This window comes from Ochotona curzoniae, unplaced genomic scaffold (assembly GCF_017591425.1).
Source record: "Ochotona curzoniae isolate NIBS_2020 unplaced genomic scaffold, NIBS_Ocur_1.0 scaffold_1037, whole genome shotgun sequence".
Classification (NCBI taxonomy): domain Eukaryota; kingdom Metazoa; phylum Chordata; class Mammalia; order Lagomorpha; family Ochotonidae; genus Ochotona; species Ochotona curzoniae.
Genome location: NW_024467083.1, coordinates 13,221,294 through 13,245,884, shown reverse-complemented (window position 1 = coordinate 13,245,884; position 24,591 = coordinate 13,221,294). Strand labels below are relative to the sequence as shown.

The 24,591-nt window shown below is 35.3% G+C and overlaps 1 protein-coding gene across 4 annotated transcripts in view; it reads left to right on the top strand.

The window, feature by feature from the left end:
• COL11A1 (collagen type XI alpha 1 chain) overlaps window positions 1–24,591 on the top strand; it is a 171,708-nt gene that overhangs the window by 85,798 nt on the left and 61,319 nt on the right. For all 4 annotated transcript variants that reach the window (XM_040998298.1, XM_040998296.1, XM_040998299.1 and 1 more), the window contains 10 exons: window positions 4,906–4,959; window positions 5,093–5,137; window positions 5,275–5,328; window positions 5,435–5,479; window positions 8,024–8,077; window positions 10,312–10,365; window positions 15,797–15,850; window positions 19,459–19,566; window positions 19,934–20,023; window positions 20,237–20,290. In XM_040998298.1, the coding sequence (XP_040854232.1) occupies window positions 4,906–4,959; window positions 5,093–5,137; window positions 5,275–5,328; window positions 5,435–5,479; window positions 8,024–8,077; window positions 10,312–10,365; window positions 15,797–15,850; window positions 19,459–19,566; window positions 19,934–20,023; window positions 20,237–20,290 (612 nt within the window). The remainder of the gene's footprint in view (window positions 1–4,905; window positions 4,960–5,092; window positions 5,138–5,274; window positions 5,329–5,434; window positions 5,480–8,023; window positions 8,078–10,311; window positions 10,366–15,796; window positions 15,851–19,458; window positions 19,567–19,933; window positions 20,024–20,236; window positions 20,291–24,591) is intronic.

The following is a 24,591-nucleotide window of genomic DNA, read 5'->3' as shown; positions in this document are numbered from 1 at the left end:
TTTACCTTAAAAACTGAGACTCAGAGAAATGAGTCCTTAAAACCTAGTTCCATGAGAGAAAACCACAAGGTGCATGAGAACCTGTGGTTCAGGGGCCTCTGAGAGCATGGGAGATTGACAGCTGCAGTGTTTTACGAGAAATGGCCTGGCAAGAAGAAAGGATATTCTTCTAGGGTCTGGGGAGCCATTTGAGTGAAACAGGATCATTTCATGAACAGTGATATAATAACCCATGTGAACACAGTTTTCTTTCCAAGTACAGTAACTTCCTAGATTCTGAAGAGTTGGACATGATATATCTTTTGGAGGTCACCACTGAATGTATTATACCATTTGCTTACTTTTTTGCTATGTGAGATATATATTTTAGCTTAATGTATATGATTTTTTTTTAATGCACGTTTATTCATAGTGACTATTTTTCTCTGGATATTTATTAAACTCCAATATTGTTGTTGGTCTATCAATCACTACTTTAGTGGTTAAATAAGTTAATATATAACTGTTGTTATAGAAACATCACTTAAGTATTTCTAGCTATATTCAGAACACTGATTAATATTTTTTACCTTTCAATGTTGTCTCTAATAGGGTGCTTCAGTATAGTTATCTTTGTTTTAAATTTCAATCATTTTCACAAATATTGTGTTAAAGAAGCCATTTGTTATGTAAACCCACAGCTTAAGTCATCCTTAATTTACCTCATGAATCTGCTTTACTTACTGTGTTGAACTGCAATTGTAGTGGTGTTTTGTTTTCATTTAAAAACATAACTGGCTGTCATGGTATTATTTGAATAACACATTCTTAGGGGTTTAACTACAGTTTTGCTCTTTTTCTGTTTTTTTAAATTGTCTCTTTGTGATAAGCATTATTTGAATCATAAGTGCCACACAAAAGGATTAAAAAGAAATGTTTCTTCACAAAGGAATAAAACCTTTGCTTTACTCTTTCATTTAAATGTGTGAAATTCTGGTCTTTGACTTTTAAATTGCTTTTCTTTGTAATTCATACATATATATATATGTGTGTGTATATCTATCTATCTATATATATCTTTTAAGATTCATTTATTTTTACTTGAAAGGCAAAATGTTACACAAGGAAATAGAGATAGAGAGCTCATCCACCAACTGGCTCACTTCCCCAAACAGTGAGTGCCACAGCCAGAACTGAGTTATTTCCAAACAAGGAGCCTGGAGCTTCTTGCAGTCTTCCATATGGAAGGCTGGTGCTGCTGGTGGAGGATCAGTGGGCTAAGCCTTGGTGCTAGCTGATTCTGTTTTGTTTTGCTGTCAGTCAAATAGCTGTTTGGATTCTTGGCTAAAAAACAACAACAAAAAAGTGATGGTTACTTTGAACAAAAGGAGCGTCACATTTCCCTGAGAAAGCCAGTGAATTTTGAATAGATTTAGATCTTCACAGTAGTAAAATTCCGTTGGTAATCTCTTTGGAGTAATTAAATATGTTATTAAATAATTTATGCAGATTCTTACTAGTAATATAACCCATGGTAATCTATTTCAAGCAGTTGAAGAACTGCAATTATATAATTTATTCAATCTTTTAGAAGCAATGTGAACTATGATGATTTTTAATAGTACAGTCACTACCTAATGAAGCTTAATGATACACACATCAAAAAATCAAATCTATGTTAAAGTATGATATTTTTATATGTCAAACAACAGTTAATACAATTTAGAAAGTTTTACATTTACTGTCTTAGCTCATTTCATAAATGAACCTTTGATTTGTGGCCTTTTATTTTTTGGTTTGTTCACATTTAAATGCAAGCATTATTATCTATGGAAATTGTGTATTTTTATGATACTTTATTATAGAAAAAATTAAAAAGAATAGCACCATATATGTGTATATATGTATATGTGTATATATTCTCTTTAATTTAAAATATATTTTGCATATATATATACACACACTCTTTAACTGGTGGACTAGATATTGTGTGTCTACAATTCTCAGAGCAAGATCTTTACAAGAAAGTTGATATATTTAACATTGGTACATAAGAATAATCTAATTGGAATATTTATACACATTAATATCTTGCATTTTCATTTTTGACTGGTTTAACAATAGAGAGAAACAAACATGAAGACCTCTTATTCATTGGGTCACTCTTTCAAGGCTTATCGTAGCAGGAGTTGAGCCAACTTAACAAAGAAGTAGGATTTTAATCCGGGTCTGAGTCATTATCTTCTGTCTCTCAGGATATACAACAATAAGAAGCCAAATGGGAGTGGACCTAGCATACCAAATACTGTCTTAACTTTTGTGCCAAATACTTACATTTGTGTGTTCTAATTGGGAAATTCATAAGTATTTATTCTCAATACAATATGATAGAAACCAATTATTTTCACAATGGATTGTCTTCACTTTTCAAGTTTCTAGTGCAAACAAGTCAAATACTTTACCCGATACAGCTTTATCTGTTTCCCTGTAGAGAAACAGAAGAGGTTTTGAAAACCCTTCCAAAATATAATTTGTAAGAATTTATTGCACGTACATGTAAGCATTACTCATGGCAGCGTTTTTCCTTAGATCTAACATGAGTTAGCTGTAAGGATGTTATCAGAGTATAATACTAATCAGGTCATAAAATGAAGCTTAGCAGGCTTTACTTGTGGTTGCAATTTTCCTGACCTTCTTTATGAGTGCCTGTGGCGCATATGCAAATTAATAGCATCCATCCTACATATTAGATAGGCAAATCTGACTGCCTTTCTTCACATTGGGAATAGGGCTTCATAGTTACCTCCAGTATAGCGCTAACATTCTATATTTTGTTATTCTAACTGTATACTCTCTAAAGGTAGTTTCCAGGATTTTTGAAGCATCAAAGCCCATGGCACATTGAGAGAATATTAAAAAGGCACATTCTTGCATCCCATTGCCAGAATCTGCTTTGTTTTCCATATACTGTGAATTGACAATCAGTATTTTAACATATTCCAGATTATTTTTATATGCAGGACGTATATGTTATTGATACATTATCTTTATGGGCAGTTCAATGCAAATAAATAGATTCAAAAAAGTAAAGATTGTATTTAAGTCAAAAGAGGCTCTGCTTTGTTTCCCGTCATGAGGAAGTGTAGGCAATTTCTGTTTCTCTTAGCAAGGCATTTTATGCATTATTGTATTAGAGCATGCTAAAGAGGAAAAGTGCATGTTTCAAACTCTCTGTCCTGTCTCTAGTGCCTTACAGGGAACAACCTGGACAAGAATTGCAATCCTATCTCCTCCATTGCTTGATTTAATGATGAAAACTAGCCTGTCAGTCACAACGGATGAGGTCTGAGCAGATAAAAATTTAGGCATAAATTTTAACAGCCTAGCAGTTAACATACATGCATCCCATACTGGAGTTCTTTGCTTCTTTTCCTGACTCAAGCTCATGACTTGTAGCTTCCTACCCTTGCTAAATCTGTGATGCAGCGGTGGTGGGCCAAACAAATATGCTCCTGCCACTCCCATGCGAGATGTCAATAGCAGTTTTGGATTCCAGCTGCAGTGCTGCTTCCTGCCCAAAGCCCTGGCCCTGAATCTGGAACGCGATGCTGGAACATTTGGAAAATCTATCAGCAGCTGAGGGCATGTTCTCTCTCTCTTTCACTCTCTGTTCTATTTTTCTTTTTTCTCAAATATATTTAAAAATTCAATCTTTAAATAATTGTCAGTTTCACATGACAACATGATGGATTTTTTTTCAATTAGGCATTATATTTATTCCACCTATGTAATTTTTGCCTCTGTGGATATCTTTTTCTGCATAGGTGCAATGGAGAACAATATGAAATAATGCTTTTATGTGTCTATTATACTTTAAAGGGTTCATGTAAGTTAATAATATCCAGCTATATCTATCACTTTTTCAAAAAAATTGTATGAAGGGCAACTTACACGTCTTTTTAAACACTATTTTTTTCCATGATAAGTTTTTGTAGATATAGGGATTCCTTCCAATCCCTCTATTTTCTTTGGAAATTTCTCCCATATTGTTACAGTCATATAGTTCTTTAGTAAGTTTCAAGTACTGGGAAGTGAAGATATGTTACGTAGGCATCTCTAACCCCAAATAGAAGGACGACTCCCAGTTAAACGTGCCGTGACAATACATGACTCAATTTTCCATCTTAGTCTATAACTATTGTGTCTTTATGTCCTCACTTTTTTATTCCCATATTTCCCAAATTTCAAAGGATCTTCAAAATGTTTATTAGTGCTCTAATTTTGTAGAAGGCAAATCTATTCTCAAGGAAGCTCTGTTGTAGCCAATGTAGTAGGCTGAACACTAAACTGAAGTCTTGAATTTGTATCTGCAATTCACACATAGAATTTTAATGTATTGCTGTTTAACTTACAAAAGTTGCCTGTAACTGTATCTGGACATAAAATAGAGAAGGTGGAGAAATATTTTCCATCTGATATGATTTGATTTGAACCCAGTAGAAAAGTGTATAAGTATACAACCAGAAAGAAGAAAGTATTGTAATAACAAATTCAGTAAAAACAAAGAAAAAATCCCTGTTTTAATATTAACTTATGCTCATGAAAAAAGACTTTTATTTAGTTATTCTATCAAATTTTAAGTAAAAAATCATTTTATATAATCTTTAAATGCTATTATATATGAATGACAGTATTTTTCCACATTTAAAATTGAAAACTAAAATATATTTTATTTATGCCTTTAATGCTACAAGGACATCAGATGTCACTGTAAGTTTATTTTAAGTATATGAATGGAGGATATAAGACAACTTAAAAATTTATTTTGCATTAAAATATTATTTATTTTATCACATGTTTTCCAAAGCAATTGTTTTATGGTTACAAGCTTTACTAAATGCATTCAATTATTATGTATTGTTGCAGGGTTCAACTGGATTTCCTGGGTTCCCAGGTGCCAATGGAGAGAAAGGTGCACGGGTATGACTTATAAGTATTTGGTTCTGAATTATCTAACACAAACGCCCCTGAGTGAGTGTTCGTCTCTCAGCACCAGATTTATGGTTTATTGGTGATTGCCACATAATAAAACTGTTTGAACTGTCTTTGGTAGGGAATAGCTGGAAAACCAGGTCCTCGGGGTCAACGTGGTCCAACGGTGAGTATGTTAATTGAAAATAATTAAATTTTTTTCATTTGGATTTCTAGTTTCAAGACTGTTAAATTGATATTTAATTGATATTCTTGAGATTTGCTTGGCACTAGATTAGTTTCATCATTTTCTCCCATTTTCAGGGTCCTCGAGGCTCAAGAGGTGCAAGAGGCCCCACTGGGAAACCAGGACCAAAGGTGTGCTTGATAGTCCAACTCTGACTTTGTTACCAGTTCCTCCTTCAGAAGATGGGTGCTGTGGGCATGCATTTTAGCTGATTTTTCCTCCTTTCACTTTTTGCAGGGCACTTCTGGTGGTGATGGCCCTCCTGGCCCTCCAGGCGAAAGAGTATGTATCTACAGATGCATAAAAGAAAATGCAAATTAAGAATTTTGGAAGTGTTTACATTTCTGGGAAATGATTCCTATATCTGAAAATACTTTAAATAAATGTAAAATGTATCCACAAATTCTAGAATGATCCAAGAGAATTTTGATTCAATTTATCCAACCACTTTTCAGTAAAAAAATTTAGTTACTTATGTGCAGCCAGTTCTATCACAGAAATGAGAGAACTGATGTCTGTAGTCAGCTGAGGATGTCACTGTTAAGCAGAAGACAGAATTGACTTATTTACTTGAAATATGCTTGAAATACACTTGCCTCTCTAACCATTTATCTTATTTTCAATGGTATTAGTCCATTTGTCCTTAGATACACACATATGTACATAACAACATCTCGCTAGTCAAAAATCAAACTACCTGTTGCCACTGAGCCACAAAAAATATGCTTCCCATTAACGATAAAACATCCCTTCCAGAAAACAGAATAGCTACTTAGTGACTTCATTTCTAACTGATACAAAATGAGGCCAAATGTAAATGAGCATGCATTCTTTCTGTCATTTTTTGTATTTTGGCAAAATACAGATTTTTGTGCCATAAATTTTTGAACCCTACCCTCTTATAAAGTTTATAAATATTGAAGTGCCATATTCAAAGAAAATAATATTATCTTAGTATCTTGTATCTCCTACATTATTTAGTCATAATGCATTCATATATTATTGTTTGAAATTCTAGTAGATATTTTAGATAAAGGAGAACTTGTGACATGTAAATTAAAATGGTAAACCGTAAGAATCAGTGAGTAAAGGGTAAGGAGCAAAGGGAAATGAGCAATGAATAAAACTTGAGAAGATAAGACTCAAGAAGAAACATCTAGTTGCTTTCAGCCATTGGCTCATGTTTAGTCAAATTAAGCTTCCAACATATGCGTCTCACTCTCGGTGAACTGTGTCACAGTTAACACCATCGATCCTCTGCTTTTGAGTTCATAAATAACACACAGACCTGAAACTTTTCATGGCCAAATTAATTTTTAATAAGAACAGTTAAATTTATTAGGACAGATGGATTAATAAGCAGAGAGCCATGTAATAAATGATGGCACAACTAAAAGTTCTGTCATTGCAGTACAAACTTATATCCTTAGTTGCTTTGTTTGTGCATTCCAAAATTTCATGGTCAACTGCGTTTCTTTACAAATGAATGTATTTTATATGATGCCATATTTTGATTTGAAGCACCACTGTGTGATCCACCATGATTACTTTTAAATGTTACAACACTGTGACAAGACAAGTACATTCTGAAGATCAAAACAAAGGGATTTGGTTTCATTTTGTTTCTTTTACTAGTAATCTAGAAACGTCTAATTTCCATTAAATCTTGCTTGTGGTTCAGCTTCTGTTTTGAGAGAACACTGGTATTTCCTATATTGTAAACAGTAGATAAAGACATATCCTCCCAAATATGCGGTGATTTTTCAGAGTTTAAGTGCCATGAACTATGGTAGTTACATACCCAGCACATAGCCAAAGAATTACAGAAACGTGGCTACAACAATCTTCCTCAATGCCTCTCTCTCAGACAGTTCAGGTAGTGAAATTTAAAATATGTTGGGTTAAACATGCAGACACCAGTGTTGCCTCTTTCAATGAACTTGATTTTAAAAAAAATATGTTCAACTATTTATTTTTGAAAAAGTTATAGTTACAGAGGGAAAAGATAAAAGCACGAAGAGAGAGAGCGAGAGAATTTCCATTAGTGTTTCATTCCCAATAGACCTCAACAGCAGGTCTTGGAGTATGCCTAAGGCAGGAGCTTGGAACTCCATCACGGCCATCTATGTGGATGGCATGAGTCTGGGCACTTTTTTCAAACTTTGGTGCTTTCTCTGTCACAGTAGCAGGGCACTGGATTAAACAGAGTTGTCAGCACAACACAATGGCTCAATAGCTAAATCCTTACCGTGCAAGTGCTGGAATCCCATATGGGTGCCAGTTTTGTGTCCTGGCTGTTCCACTTCCACCCAGCTCCTTGCTATGGCCTGAGGAAGCAGTAGAAGATGGCCCAATGCCTTGGGACCCTGTGCCTGCGTGGGAGAGTTGCTTCCGGAAGCTTATGTAGTGACTCATCTTCACTTTTTGTTCAATGCCATTATATCTATGCAGTCAATATTAAAAGCAATTTTGATTTTGAACTCTTTGAAATATTTTCCTTTTGTACGTGCTTGTATGCATTATTACAATTTTTAAAAAGAAGACTTTCACATACAACTATATTCTGTTCGCTTTTCATCTGAACTGTAAACGTGGCTCTTGAAATAAGAAATTGATGTGATGTGCAAGTTTGAGCAGTGAAGCATATAAAAAATATCTGTCTTTTAGATTAGCATTGATTTTCATGTTGTATTTCGATAGCTCAGTTATTGTAGTGAGGAAGCTGTAAGCTACCCTGTGTTTTATTTGTAGAAATAAATGTATCAACAATGAAGATGTATCTTTTAAAGTATATTGCTAATTTTTCCCATTACTTTTTATTTTTAGGGCCCTCAAGGACCTCAGGGTCCAGTTGGGTTTCCTGGACCAAAAGGCCCTCCTGTAAGTGTTGTAGTTTCACTTTTTTATTCACTAAGGTTTGTAGCTTACATCTAAATAATCCTTAGATGAATATATTGATAAAATGCCCATAAAGTAAAACTGCTGTTAATAATACTAGAGAAATAAATATTTTTGATTGGTAAAATTATGCTTGTTTCTGAGTAAGATTTAAAAATCCCCAAGTAAGTATCCTTTAAAAATACAGAGAAGACTAGAGTATATGCATATTATTCTCTTCACCACTCTTATACTACAATAATTATTATTGATTGCATTAAAGTATTACTGATATTGTGCTTTTGGTATGTGAAAATATCCCTTTATCATCTTTCATCAGCAAATAGAATCTTGCCCTTTTTTCAAAACCGTTTGCAAAATTTACATACAACTTACGTTGCATACTTACTACTTATGTTACTTGTGTTTATCTTATTTTTGTGAGTTTAATATATTTTAGAATAATGTGATGATTATATTCATGAAATTGTATCTGTTTTATCAATTTGTGTAGAACTCTTTTGAATATCTTTGTTATGTTCCTTCTTCAAGGTAGAGATACTTTATTTACATACTTAAATATTCATGAACTCTAAGGATACTTGGTTATTTTCTTCCTTTGTATTTTCTTCCCTACCACTTCCCTTCTTCCCTCCACTCTTCATTCCCAACTACTCTGCTGATGATCACCAAAATGAGCTCACAAACTTGTCTAGGGCAGTGGTACTCAGAATGCAGTCGCTCTTCCAGCTACCACAGCTGCATGGCAGTGATATTGTTAGAAACGCAATCTCACTAATCAGAACTCTGGGGAGATGCACTCAGTTTTAACAGCCCTCCAGATACTTCTGATTCCTGCTAAAGTTTCTCAATGGCTTTTTGAGACTAACCTAGATAGTGCCACCGAGACATTAATGTGTATGCAAGTCAAATTGATGAATTATTAATTTTGAAATGCCAATCTAAATCACAGTAGTTGAGGCCATCTCTTACCTTTTTGTCATAAGTTTGAAATATTATTTTAATATTGAATGGTTTCGTTTTATTACTACAAATATAACAGTATAATAATGTACCTAAGAATTTGAAGTTATGCATAAATCATCATGTGGTAGCGTAAAACCCAGTCATGAGTGCAGCCTCAGCGTTATCATGTGTTTATTTGTGCAGGGGTTACTCAGAATTGTATCTCCTGCGTAATATACTTTTATGGTCAAAGAAAACTATTGGACAATTTTTATTTTATTGGACAATTGCCATTTTTCCACAGATGTTTTTATTCATTTCTCATACGCGTTTTTCAACAAGGTGGAAGCCATTGATTATGCGTACATTTTGTCTCCAAAAAGTATTAGAGATGTAACAAATGCCTACATTGGAAAAGCGTACTGATTAAATGGACAGACATGATCCTGCTTAAGGAGAATTGCTCTAATTGCTAAACAAAATAATATCTATATTCTGTTTTTCAACAAATTACACTTTAGAGTACGAAGCAAAGGCAGCTATCATTTAAGGTTATTCAGTTTTCAACATTTGGGAAACAAATGCATTCATCTGCTTAGAAAGGAGCACTCGGGGTAGACAAAACTGCTTCAAATAAACTAACTGGTTCATTTTCATTGTATCCAGGAAATGCAGCATATAATAAATTTTACGTTTCTTAATGGATGTTTAACACAAATTTTTAGTAAAAATTGATCCTGATAACTTCTAGAACCTGAACTCAGGTCAATTTCCTTTACTTCAACCAGTTTGAACGTAATACGCTATTGTTTCTAGAGATTTTTTGTTTGAATATTTTGGTGTGTGTTATAAGTTCATATCACCGCTAGAGGGCACTATCTACTCTATTATTCAAGTTTTCAGGCACAGGAAATTTGATTAGGAAAATCCAAGCGGGGGAAAATACTCGTTTGTGAGGTACTGAGGAGCTAATATTTTTGCAAAAGTAAAGATACAAGCCTATATAAGCCTGTTTTGATCAAAATAATATACATATGAAATGAATGTATTAAATGTAAAATGTTCTGAACAAAGTTCTGCAATTTTTACCTGGTTTTGCTCACAACTACAGAATCATATTACGTATACATGTCGCTTTATTAAAAAAAATCAACAGAAAAATAAAATGTTATGGCAAATAAAGCGTGGTAACTGCCAATCTTTTGCATATAAACTATAAAATTACTCAAGATATATTTAGAACATATGATGTTTAATGTTTGCGATTTCAGGGACCACCTGGGAAGGATGGCCTGCCAGGACATCCTGGGCAGCGAGGAGAAACTGTAAGTCATTTCATTCTTGTGATTCAAAATTTCCATCTCCACAGCCACATCAGTTCATGGAAAACTGCTTAGCTACTGATATTTCAACGTGCAAGGCTAAGATAATCAAGGAATGAATTCAGCTGACACTTATTAAAATATATAAGTGCATGCTTTTTCTTTTCATGATTTTATGTAAGTGTACATGAAGAAGTGGAATGTTGGTTGATAAGATTATTTTTGTGATTGATAGCAGCACTATTTGCTTCTGTTGGAGCCGTAGGACTGAGTAAGAAAATCTAAAATAGAAAACGTAATTTAATGTCCAAACCCTAAAGGATGTAACGTTAAACAAATGACTCAGCAACGTAGCACACACACCGCAGTTTGTGCAGATGAAAACCTGAAAGCTCTACTGTCTTCACTATTCCGATGGATTAATTCTGCCACTGTTACAAAATAATGGAGCTAGCCATCAAAGTTAATTCTAATCAGAAGTCACAAATTGGCATGTTCCGTTGGAATAAATTATTTGTTCTCACCATAAATCTTAATTGTATTTAGATTTATTAAGTAAATGGGGGAAAAAGCTACCTTTGGCTGTGTGGATTAAAATTATTTTCATCCAAGCATTTTTTTGTCTGGGTGAAAACATATTTGGAATTGAAGTGGATAATAAGCAAAAATAGAGTAAAGAATTATTTAGTAACACTAAGGAATAAAAGCATTTGGATGTCCTGTTTGAAATGTCATATACTGTCACGTTACAGCATGCAGCAACTCTCCAAGAACATGGCAGAATGGCAGGATCTGAAAGATTTACAAGCACAAGATTTAAGATTACGAGTGGGGACCATAGGTTGTAGATGAGTGACTGAGAGAGTTGATTTTCTTAGGTTTCTTCCAATGCGTCCTTACAAAGATCTTACGGGCTTGGAGAAGGAAGGGAAAGCAAAGGTCATAGAAACACAGTGATGTGATTCGCAGGGTGTTGTTATTGATCCTGAGGACCCTGGGCAGTTGCACAGGTGGCTGACTTTCCCACATAGCCTCAGATTAGCACTCCAACAATTGTTAAGGTTCCCTTGACAGGCTGGTCCAAACTCAGGTCTTCCACACATTTAGCATTGTCTCAGGCAGTCAGCCAGCTCAGAGCTTGGGAGTTACCATGTATCTGATAAGGCTACCAAGGGTTGCTCAGTGAGGAAAAAAGACGTGGAACTTTAAGAAGACAAGGGGAAGCTTTGCCCCTTTTCCCCCTTGCCACAGGCTACTTAATTCCTAGGCATAAACACGCTGAATTACCAAGAATTCTTGACAATCTACTAGAGGAATAAAAAGGGACTCTAAAGAAAAAAAAAAAAAAAAAAGAAGAATTCACACTCAATGTTTTCAACTATATTGTCTTCCCAATCTTCCAATTGGTATTTTTTTAAAGGTTTATTTTTATTGCAAAGTCAGATATATACAGAGAGGAGGAGAGACAGAAGTATCTTCCGTTGCATGAGTCACTCCCCAAGTAATCACAATGGCCAGCACTGCGCCAATCCGAAGCCAGGAGCCAGGAGCCTCTTCTGGGTCTCTCACGTGGGTGCAGGATCCCAAGGCTTTGGGCCATCTTCGACTGCCTTCCCAGGCAACAGGCAGGGAGCTGGATGGGAAGCAGGGCTGCCGGGATTAGAACCAGTGCTCCCATATGCGATCCCAATGCGTTCAAGGCAAGGAATTTAGCCACTAGGCCATGGTGCTGGGCCCGTGGGTGTTTTTTTTTTTTTAAGTCTATTTCTGAAAGTCAGAAAGATATTAAGTCTGATGTTACACTTTCAAAATGGCCCCAATGGAAGATATGGATGAAGTTACAGCAAGGAATCTGAAACTCAATCTTGGTTTCCCTTATGGATGGCCAAGGCTCAGAACCTTAAAGCATCCCCTTCAGCCTTGTAGAGTTTGCTATAGCAGGAAGTAGAGGTGAAACCTGAACCCGTGCCCTCTAGAGAGGGACGCAGATCTCGCAGGCAGTGTCACTGCCACCGCACCCAATGCCTGCCTCCGTCAATCATTGCCAGTGAGCATACGTAACTCCTGTAAGCACCTCTACAATACTTGCAGGTGTCATTGGGTAAAGGGCTACCAAGTGAGTTAAGAGAACCTCTCTTCAGTTTTTCCTTCCACCGAATATAATTGTATAATATAGAAAATTCAATTTTTCTAGAATTTTTGTTTCAGTCTAACAGTTATTCATACAGATAAGAATCGTAATTGAAAAAGTGTGTTACTGCTTTCATGTCCAAGTTTAAGAGAATGAGGAAACCACTTTATAGCCAGGAAGTTCCTTTCTCGGCTTAGGTTGGGACTGGAACCCAAACCTCAAATTAAGCAAGAATCACGTTGTAACATGTCGAAGCCTGGTTGTGTTTGTGTTAATCCTATTTCAAAGCGCACGTGCTTTTGCTGAAACTAAAATTTGTCTTTAGTTAGCATTCCCGGATTCAAACACTGATCAATATCTTAAATTTTAAAACTTATTTTAAGATCTCTTAATTTTATTTGGAAAGTCAGAGTTTGAAAGAGACAGAGAGAAAGAGAGGTTTTCCATTCACTGGTTCACTCTCCAAATGACTGCTAGGGTCAGATCTGGGCTGGTCCAAAGCTGGGAGCTTCTGGATCTCCCATGTGGATGGAGAGACTCAGGTCCTGGTCCATCCTCCACTGCTCATATACAGGGAACTGAATCAGGAAGTAGAGCAGCTGGGACATAACTCAGCATCAGTACGGGGTGCCAGTGCTGACAGGTTAGATTAGCCTATTATGTGAAAGATCAGAGTCCACATTTTGAAACATTTTAAGGTCAGTGAAAAAATGATTGGAAATAGTTTCTATTATATTGAAGCAATCCAACAATCCAAGTTTGTTCTAGAAACACAGTGGCAAATCCAGTGTTAATCGTAAGTTAATTTGGCCATTGAGAGTTTTTTTTAAATCTTCAATAGACATTGAGACTATTCATGAGTGTATGCAATTGATTTCTACTTTCGGAAACTTGGGGAACCATAATTTAGCTTATCTTATAAGAAATAAATGACAAGTGAAGTTTTAATATTGAACAAAGAGGCTTCATACTGAAGAAGAAAAATTTTCTTGTCTGCAGTTTATTTTTAAGACCTCTAGGGTCAAATTTATTTGATACTTGCAAATACTTTGAAACTTTTGATTGAGCAGCCATATGGGCAATGCAGTTCCCAGCTCCTCCCAAATCCATCACTTACAAAAGCAGGCTAGCAGCCAAGCTTTTCTTTTTCCCCTAGGATGCACCAGTGCAAATATAAAAATAGAAAATTCCAGAATTGCTCAACCAATCTTTAATCAATTAATTTTTTTATTATGAAAGTCATATTGTGTTATCCTTAGGCTCACATTTGCAAGACAACAAGCTTGGTAGCATTTCGATTTTTAAGTATAAACTTTCATTTTGATCTTCATATTAAATTTATCAGAAGCGTAATTCAGAAAACAAGCAGGTCACAGTGGAATGTATCATGAGAAAGGTGAGAAAATGAACATGGCTGAAACTTAGCACACAAAGCAAAAAGTATGATTAGAGCAGTGGATAAGGAATAGATTTTGTGGAACTTCTGCCATAGCAGCTCATTATATGTTGAGGAATGAGTTGATCATGTTTGCTTATGGGACATGACAATTTTGGCTAATGTAGTTGTGCAGGTGAAGGGCAGACGTGTTATTACAGTTTGAACGACAGTGTTACTTAGCCAATGGAGAAAACCTGGAATTTGAGAGTCAACTATGCCCTCAGACAAAATGATTGATTACAAAGAGAAAGGAAGGTATAGTACCTGAAAATATTCAATTAATGAAGGAGGTGTACACAGGAAGAAAATCAAAGGAGACAGCATAGTTGTTGAGAAGCAAGTTTAGAAAGTTATAGAGAGTACAATATACCACTGGAAATGGTTATTAGATACTGACAGCTTCACAGTCCAGCAGATTAGACACTTCCTCATGGGAAGAGTATAAGTGGAGAAGTTCGTGAGTACAGAGACCACTGTTGCGGTCATGAACATTTTGAGATAATCTAGAGATTATTGCAGAAGGATGTTTTAGTGGACTGTGGGCTACCTGTGTGACAGTGACGCCATGGATTCACACTGCTTCCTGCTATCCTAGTTGTCCTAATGTGTCCAAGTACATTTTGTGACATTCAAAGCCTAGTTAAGTAAAAATGTACCTTTTCAAACATGTCTAAGTTTTTAAGGAGTGCACTTCACACACACACACACACACACACACACACACACACACGACGGGTGTGTGGATGTATTATGCTAACATTGGCATTGTTGTGGGTATGCATGCATGTATTGTGCATATGTAGCTCTGATTTGAAATTTTCAAATTGGCCAGTTACTAAAAAGTTAGAATTAAAATAATTAAGTAAGCTGCTATTTTGTTTAAACATCCTAAATAAATGTAAATGTATTTTCCTATAATCTATTTATTTTGCTGTGATTTTAATTGGAATTTGATATTATAAGAATTATAGTATAGCTTATCATAGCTATCCAGAAGGTTTCATATGTGAAAATATTAGTATCTATTTCGTTCATTCTAATCTTGCTTCTTACTGTCTGGTCATTATAATGAATACAACTTTTGCAAGCAGTATTTTCTTTAATTCAGTTATTTGTTAGATTTTTCCCCTGTATTTTCTACCTCCTTCTCCAACTGTTAACTGTAGCTTAACTCCACTGAGAAATAAATTTGCCTATCATGAAACATAATGAATAATCCACAAGCCAAGAGAAGTGTAGATTTCAGAATCTATAACTTAGGCACATTCAGAATATATATCTTTGGCACATTTTGCTCACATCAGCTGGATTATATTTTGCTGACTGAATTATTTGCAATGTGCATATTTCACTAAATACTGACCAAAAATAAATAAACAAAAACCAAAGAAGTTGAAATGATGAATATTCACATAAATCAGGCTTTTTGTAAATACATTTTATATCTTTCATTTGATCAGACTGTTGTAATGAAGTGAGTAGAAATGAATTATTATTGGAGACTATAGATGTACATCTGTAGAGAGAATCAGTGAACTGTTTCATCTATAAACATAAACATTGCTATATGGTTTTGATCTGGTGCAGGTAGTTTAGAACAGTTTCTCTGTGGATTCAAGCTAAGGTCTTATATTTTAAAGCACTTATTAAAATAATCATTTTACTACTATGTGAAATAGTAAAGATGATACATTCTTAATTTAAGAAATAAGAGGATTAAAATAAGTATTTTTTTAAACATTTGGAAATAGGGAAAAAATTATTTCATTTTTATGTGGTTCATTCAACAACTCACAGGATTACAGTTTGTGATGTGTGCTCTGTGCTCTGTATGGCTTTCACAGACTGTACTTTGATCTTTATAGGGGTTTCAAGGCAAGACCGGACCTCCTGGACCAGGAGGTGTTGTTGGACCACAGGTGCGTTTCTGTTTTTCCAGCGTGATTTGTTTCTTTGCTTATGTTTTTCCCTCCCTAAGTTGTATAAAAATATAGCATTTTAATTATGCGTATAAAGGTGATTGTTTCTCAGATTGAATTTAAATCTACTCAGTTACCTATATTAAACTATCACTTAACTAAATAATTTTTAAATTGATTCTAAGAACAGAAGAGTAATATAAGCAATGAGCATAAATCAGAAAAATCACATGGAATTTTACATTGTTTAATCATTTACTTAAAACTATTGAATAATTGATCATCATTTTTTTAAAGATTTATTTATTTTTATTGCAAAGTCAGATATATAGAGAGAGGAAGAGAAACAGAGAGGAAGGTCTTCCAACCATTGATTCCTTTCCCCAAGTGACCGCAATTGTCGGTGCTGCGCCAATCCAAAGCCAGGAGCCTGGAGCCCTTCTGGATCTCTCACGTGGGTGCAGGGATCAAGACTCTGGGCCATCCTCGACTGCCTTCCCAGGCCATAAGCAGGGAGTTTAATGGGAAGCAGGGAGTTTAATGGGATTAGAACCAGCACCCAAATGGGATCCTAGGGCACATTCAAGGTGAGGACTTTAGCCACCAGGTCACCGTGCCGGGTCCCATCTTTTTTTTTTTAGAACTGAAAAATCATAAGACTATTTTGTATTTTTGAATGAAAACTTAGATTTAGATTAATTATTTGGAAGCTATAATGTGAAGCTCTGAATTCCACCATTCAACAATAATTTAATACCTCTAACAAATTATGCTTTTAGGTTTTTGTCTTTGTAGCAATGATTTACAACATGGATAAAATATGCATGCTAATATATTATCTTTGAATGTATTTGAAATTATGGCAAAGACAAAAGTGTCTTTAAGATAGGTACAGGAAGAATTTCAGTTGGAATAATATCCAAGAAATTATAGTACTAAATATAAACAGAGTATAATTCATCGTAACAGAACACAATAATTTATTCTCTGGAGAAGCATATTTGAATGAGAAGAACACATCTAGTTTACTCAGCTTGAATTTTACCCCTGTTGCTAACAAATTGCAAAAAAAGATCAAGAGCAATAGTATAAGTACTATGATTATTTCATTGATTTAAATAATATTTTCTAAGCCTACAATTAATTACCAACACTGTATCTAACTCTCTCACTCATATATAGCCACACTCACATAAATCCAGAAAAACAAAGTGTCTTTATCTTCTTTCTAGGAATAAGTGTGGGATAAGGCAAAACAAATTCTTGCATCCATTATATTTGGAGGTTAATATTGAACCAAAGGAACTGTTGAATGCTTGTTTCTGTATACAGGAAATAGCCTGAATTTCCGCATGTATACCTTTGGTGCTCAAGAGCTTTTAAAATTTATTAATTGAATAAAATTATATATACGTATATATATATATTTGTATGTGTCTGTTATGAATGCATGCATTTCTTCATTTTTAGAAACCACCCCCAAAACTTCTATTCTTTTTCTATGTAAAACAACTTTATAATCATTACCTATAAAAAAAATTTTACTGGATGTACTGTTGTCATTATACTTACAACCAATGGACAGAAGAAATGGAATTAGAATCCAACTCAAATGTAAATGCTACATGATTTAACTGAATATTTTAGGTCTTTGTATCTTTGAAAATATCTGCCCAGCACATCTGTCCAAATTCTGAAACTTGTATTTCTTTTGTTCTTCTACTTCAAAACTTGAAAGTACCAGGTGTTTTGTTTTTTAATGTGAGCATATTTTCATGCTTGCAAAATATGGGAGTAATTGAATGGAAATAATGATGGTTACAATACTTGATATTAGCTTTTTTGGTACAATTTTGTGAATCTCATTTTTGTGTCAATAGTGGTAGCTACTCATTTAGGATTGATTTTGCATTTTGGGCAATCACACAATTAAGAATCTTTTTGGGTGAATGTTTGCACATTAATGAAAAGTTCAAGACTTTCTGTAATTATATAATCAAATGTACTTAAACCTAGAAATGTAATCAGGAATTTGGCTAGATCTGTTCTTTATACAGTTCCCAAGCGAAGCCCTGTATTTTACCTCTAAAACATAGAAATGAATATTATTGCACAAGCTACTGGAATAAGGCACCTTATTTTTTAAATTATTTTATTTTTATTGGAAAGTGGGATATACATATAGAGGGAAAGACAGAGAGGAAGATATTCCATCCATTGATTCACTCACCAAGTGGTTCCAATGGCCGGAGCAGTGCCGAAGACAGGAGCCCAGAGCCTTCTCAGGGTCTCCTAGATGAGTACAGGGTCCCAAGGGGTTGGACCGTCCTGTACTGCTTTCCTAGGCCACAAGCAAGGAACTGAATTGGTAGCAGGACCGCCAGTATTGGAACTGGCACCCAAATAGGATCCTGGCACATGCAAAGCGAAGACTTCTCTGCTAGGCTACTGTGCTGGGTTCTAGGCACCTTATTATTTTTATTTTTCAACAAATTTATTGGCATCTGGAATTTTCCCCTTTTTATATAATTAACTTAATTTCTTCATTTTACTTTATTATAAATGGAAATAAGGTGGAAGTCGTCATGGTTCCCTATTTATATTTGAAAGCTTATGCTATAGTAACACTAAATGCACCAGTCATGGGACACATAATTGACCTGATATTTTGGCACTTGCTACAATTCAAAGTGGCCAGGTATTGCTATAACTTTTGGCCTGTAGCAATCAGTGGCCAGACTCAGTTCATTCAGAATCACCCCGCCACATTCTATGGTCTTTGTCAAATAAAGTAAGTTAATCATATGGACGTCCTCAGCTTGTCAAAGTTACAGGGAAAATCATTTTTGTGGTTTTTTGGGTTATGCAGGCTTGGGGTTTTTAACAGCAGTGTTTCTTGGTACCGATGTGGCACCAGTGCATCTATTTTTTTTTCTTTTGATGTTTTAGAATTATTTTGATTGGAAAGGTAGAATTATAGAGAGAAGGAGAGATAAAGATCTTCCAACTAATTGTTTACTCTCCAAAGGCCACAATGGGCAGAACTGAGCTGTTCCACAGCTGGCAGCCCAGCACTTCTTCCAAAATGGGTGTAGGGTCCCTAGGTTTAGTCCATCCTCTACTGCTTGCCCAGGCAGGGTGCTGAATGGGAAGTGGAGTAACCAGAACACAAGTCAGGGCCCATACGTGATCTTGATGCTTGGAGGTGGAGAGTTAGCTAGTGGAGATACCGCACTGGCCACCATTGCTTTTTTTCTTAAACTGATTTGACAACTCATATAAAAAGAAGGAACAGGTTGAAGTCGCAGTTAAGGAGTTTTTAACAATCTTTGGTATATTCCTACTTGGAAGCAGCTCTAGTATTAAACAAAGAAAACATCTTTTCTCTTTATCTCTTTTGACAAATTTTCTAACCAAGACTGCATACAACCTTCAAGACTCCTGCCAGATAAGCTGCTCTCAGTGCTTCATGAGAAGTGTCTCATAGAACATCGTAAAAATCAGTGGGAATGATAAGCTCTTCTGCAAGAGAGTATTTTTTTTTTATTTCATCATGTTTTCCACAAAATAAAAAAGAAACCTAATGTTGTTTTGTTAATTTCACATAGGGACCGACTGGAGAGACCGGTCCAATAGGTGAACGAGGGCATCCTGGTCCCCCGGGGCCTCCTGGTGAACAAGGTCTTCCTGGTGCTGCTGGAAAAGAAGGTGCAAAGGTACAATACACTCAAGGCTCTTTCTTCATTCAAAACGCTTACTTGCTTCCGAGTGCCAGATGCCCATAGATTCTCCGTATTTTTGGTATAGTATTAATGTCAGAAATATCAGAAAAAACATTCAAGGTGAGGTTATTGTGCTTGACCACTTTACTGAGCAAGAACATGTGGTCAGTTAGCCCCTGTTGACTATAAAAGCAAACATTTCACAATACTCTCAAAGGTAGATAAAATGAACTAATCATATAGCATTCTCATCAGTGATTGACATTCAAGCTTTATAGTAGCTTAGAGGTACTCATAATTTTCTTTGCAAAAACAGTTTTTAGTAGTTACTCTCTCTTGATGGTTGTGTATTATGTTTTAGGGTGACCCAGGTCCTCAAGGTGTATCAGGGAAAGATGGGCCAGCAGGACTACGTGGTTTCCCAGGTGAAAGAGGTCTTCCAGGAGCTCAGGTATAACCAACACAATGTATATGAAGTAAATGACAAATCTAAAGCATTATTTTTATAGTATAACTAAGAAGATAAACACACATTTGATTAACTTGACATATGTGTATTTGTGTTTAAAACAGTACCCTACATCTTCATTTTACAAATCATTCATCTTTTACCATGTATATGAATTCACATGGGTTCATTTCTTTGTTTTTTCACTTTGCCCAGGGGGCACCTGGACTGAAAGGTGGAGAAGGTCCCCAGGGCCCGCCAGGTCCAGTTGTAAGTATGATTGTAATAAATAACAGCGCTGTCCATGATTGCAAATTAAAGCTCCTCTTTTCATTATTCTCATGCTATGAACCCACGGTGAGTGGGAGTAAAAGTAAACATGTGCCAATCAGTTAATGCCTGGTTTTTACTAATTGCCCGTCTTTTCTCTAATGCTTCAGAGAAAAGAAATTGGTGGGCATGGAAGGCTTAATGAGGTTGTGTTTGAATGCTTACATTATCTTTCCTCTCATTTAGAAATTACAAAATTGAATGTTATTTTTAAGTAGTATAATCTGTGCATCAGTTTTTATACAGCAGGCTTAGTTTGTCTGAATCTAAATGCTAGATCACACCTTGAGTTTCGTCAAAAAATATTTTTAAAAATTCCATAATCTGCATGACAAATTCCATTCTGTATATTGTACCAATGGCCTTCTTTAGTTAATGTAACATTTTGAAATAATTAGCAACTTAGTAACATTATATCTTTTCTAACATTATATCTGAACCCTTTAGGAAGCAATTAAGTCCAGCATTTGGTTCCTGTACAAATTTCCATCTGTGCTTTGGGAGAAAGCTGCACAGCCAAACCTCCACAATTTTCTTTTTTTTTTTTAATTCGCCAACCTGAACTTTACTTAAATTGCCTCTCAAATTTTATCCACAAAATTACACATCATAAACCCTTTGTCTCCAAATCTTTTTCTTTAATGTGTTTCACTTTTCTCACTTCTACCACCAGCACATTGTTTTCCCTGAATTTTCCATCTCTCCCTAATAGTTTCCGCATTTTCCTATCCTATTCAGTCAGATTTTTACAATGGTTCTAGGAATTTTAGTTTAAGACACCTCTTGAATTATGTCAATACTGTGCTCCGAAATGTTTTCAGAAACAAAATTTCTTATCACAGTCAAAAACTTATTTACCAGATTTGATTCTAAACACTATAATCTGTATCATTTGTCTGAATTTCTCCCCTTTAGTTCTACCTCAATTAAAGCATTGGATTTCTTCTTTTTCCAACCATATGACCTTTTCTACTTTGAGAAAATGTACTTTATGTTTTTCCCTTTGTTGCAGAAAATCCATCTAAGGACTAACTTTTACCATAATTTTGGAGCACAAATAAAGAAGTGATATAACTGTTTGAAAGAGTGGAAAACAATGGAAATAAGGGCATGTAACATGCCCAGGAGATGCAATCTGCTAGATATTTGTTAATTGTTCAATTACATGTAGAATAATATAGTAGGTATAATAGAAACTTGCTGAGTTCCACAACCATAAGACAATTACCCCTTACTTTGTCATGTAGCATTAGGCCCAGCACATGATACATATAGACAAAGTGGTACAAATAGTTTTTAAAAAGGAGCACATCATAATCTAGAAAGTACTGTAATTTGCTTGGCAAATAAATGTCTAATAGAAAAATAGATAAATGGGAGGAAGGGTAATCCACAAGATATCTTCTAAATTTGGCTTAATTGACTACAGAAAATTGTGACAATCATTTTAAAGCATTTATTTCCATTAGAAAGGCAGGTTAGATATACAGAGAGTCGGAGAGACAGAGAGAAAGATGTTGCATTCATGGTTCACCCCTTCAAATGGCCACACAGGTTGGAGCTGAGCCAATTCATAGCCAGGAGCTTTTTCCTAACCTCCTATGCAAGTGCAGGGGTGCAAGGCTTTTAGCCATCCTCTACTGCTCTCCCAGGCTGTAAGCAAAGGGTTGGATAGGAAGTGGAGCAGCCAAGACACAAACTGGAGCCCATATGGGATCCTGGCACTTGTAATGTGAGGATTTAGCCCTTGAGCCATCACATCAGGCCTGTGAATCATTTAACAGCAAGAAAATTGGAGGAATTTAATATATTGCATCTGCTATTAACAAATGTTAAGGTTTGGGAAGAAGACCAAGATTCCTTGAATTTTTTTTTTTTTTTTGCTGAAATTCCTATCTTCTTAAATTTTTACGTATTTAAAATTTTTTTATTTGAAATGCAGTGAGATGGAGACAGAGATGTCACACGTGATGATTCTCACATTCAAATATTGGCAACACATGGGGCAGGGCCACGTAGAAGCAAGGGTCCTGGAATTCAGTCCATGTTTTCCAGCTAGGTGGCAGTGGCACAAGTAATGAAACCATCAGCTGCTACCTCCCTGGATGCATATTAGCAGGAAGCTAGATTGAAAATAGATAAACTGGGATTCAGACCAGGCACTCCAGCATAAAATGTTGCCATTCAAAACGCTGACACAAACTTCTGCTGTAATTTCCTTGAATTCTTTGTAGCAGTCCGTGACTCCACTGAGTTCTTTGCAGTGTAACATTAGAGCAAAAATATGTGTAAGTGATTTTTGACACTCTAAAATGGTGAGATGGACTTATAGCAAGATTGGAGTTTGGGGAGCAGGTGTAGTAAACAGATCTCAAAGGAAACAAATTTGTCATTAGAGTGTGATATATAACAGGGATGAGAGCTTACATGGGAATAGCTCACTGATTAAAGTCATATTATCAGAGGGCCAAAAGTCATACAAAAGCAGCATGGGATTTGAAGAGCTGTGCATGTAGCACACAGCATGGCAGCAGATTTGAATTGATTACTAAGCTTTCAATGTGGATAGTGAGGAAACAGGAAAACTGAATGATGACCTCGAGGAAACAGAATTTACTGATGCCTTGCATGTCTAGGACAGTTTCACCAAGGAAGGAAACACAGGTACAAAAATAAACGAAAAGCACCATATACACCGTGTGTTTTATTCGCTAGTACACATGCTCCAGAGAGGCTCAAGAGAAGCTCATCTTGAATTAATAAATATTATGTTAATAAGTTCTCGTATGAATTATGCAGACACAAAAAACTAAAGTTACTCCTAAATTTTGTTGAAGCAGTATTCATGAAAAGAAAGACACCATCTATACATAGTAGTTCTTAACACGTTTGTTTTAATTGCTATAAAATATAGAGAAGAGAATTACGATGTTGATATCAAGCCCATTATGAATGCTAAATAGGTCTATATATTCCATTTGGAAAAATTATGTGTGTGAAAGTTGATTTAAAAGAAGTGCATTTTTTTTTCTGAATCACAAAGATTGAAGCAAAAGAATCATTTTTTTTTACATAAACTGTAATCTATTCAGAATATTAGTCCATGTTAACTCTCAATATTGAAGTTCAAGTCTTACTCCTTACGATGAGGATACTTTTCAATAAATATTTAGACAGGCTATTTGAGTCACATTGTTAAGACACTTCAAAGAGTGGCTTCACTGATGTATGGCAGGCCTTAGTGCGATAGTTTTGGTTTCTGTTAAGAAAAGCCATGATGGATGGAATCACAGCCACCAAAACAGCATGTTTGAGGACATGAGCATTTACTTTATGAAAGGTTCTTTTAATTACTGTCCTCAAAAGAAATAATTTGCAAGCCAACCCTGTCTAAGATTTGTGATTTTTAGAATTTTTTTTTCTGTTTTTTAATATGTTTATGTTGATTGGAAAGACAGATGTGTAGAGAGTAGAGATAAAGGTCTTTTATCCATTGATTCATTCTCCAAGTGGCTGCAGCGGCTGATTGGAGCCAATTAAAGACTGGAGCTAGGAGATTGTAGTCTCCTATGTAGGTGTAGAGTCCCAAGGCCTGCTCCAACCTCTACTGCTTTCCCGGACCATAAACAGATAGTTGGATGGGAAGCAGAGCAGCTGGGACACTAACTGGAGCCCATGTAGGTCCTGGAATCTGCAAAGGGAAGATTAGGCAGTTAAACCATAGCACCAGCCCATTTATTTTTCCAGTCTGTTATTTTTACAGTAATTTTTCACTGTATGATATCTTGAAAAACTGTTGTTTTCCTTTTGATTTTTACAAATTATAAAAATTAGACTCTCGTTTTCATTATGACAAAGAAACCGTGGAATCAAATATGGAGCTTGATAGAGGAGATAACTCTATGCTTAATTTCATATCTTTTCAAAGTCAACTCACTATTAAAAACTGCAATATATCTGCACTCTTTAAGGTCATTTTATTTTCCCTCATTGTGTAAGTACTGAATAAAACTCATTAAAATGATTTTATAATCCACCAATGGATTTTGATGCATAGGTGGTATACAGTATTTATTTTTTTTAGATTACTGAGTATTATTACCTTCTTTATACCTATAAACAGCTACTTGTTTACCTGTTTTTCTTGCTTATCTATTTCTTGTTTACACATTTATGTTTTCTATATATCTTATAATCTACTGCTTTTTTCCAGTTGGGAAAGCTATAAATAAGTATATATC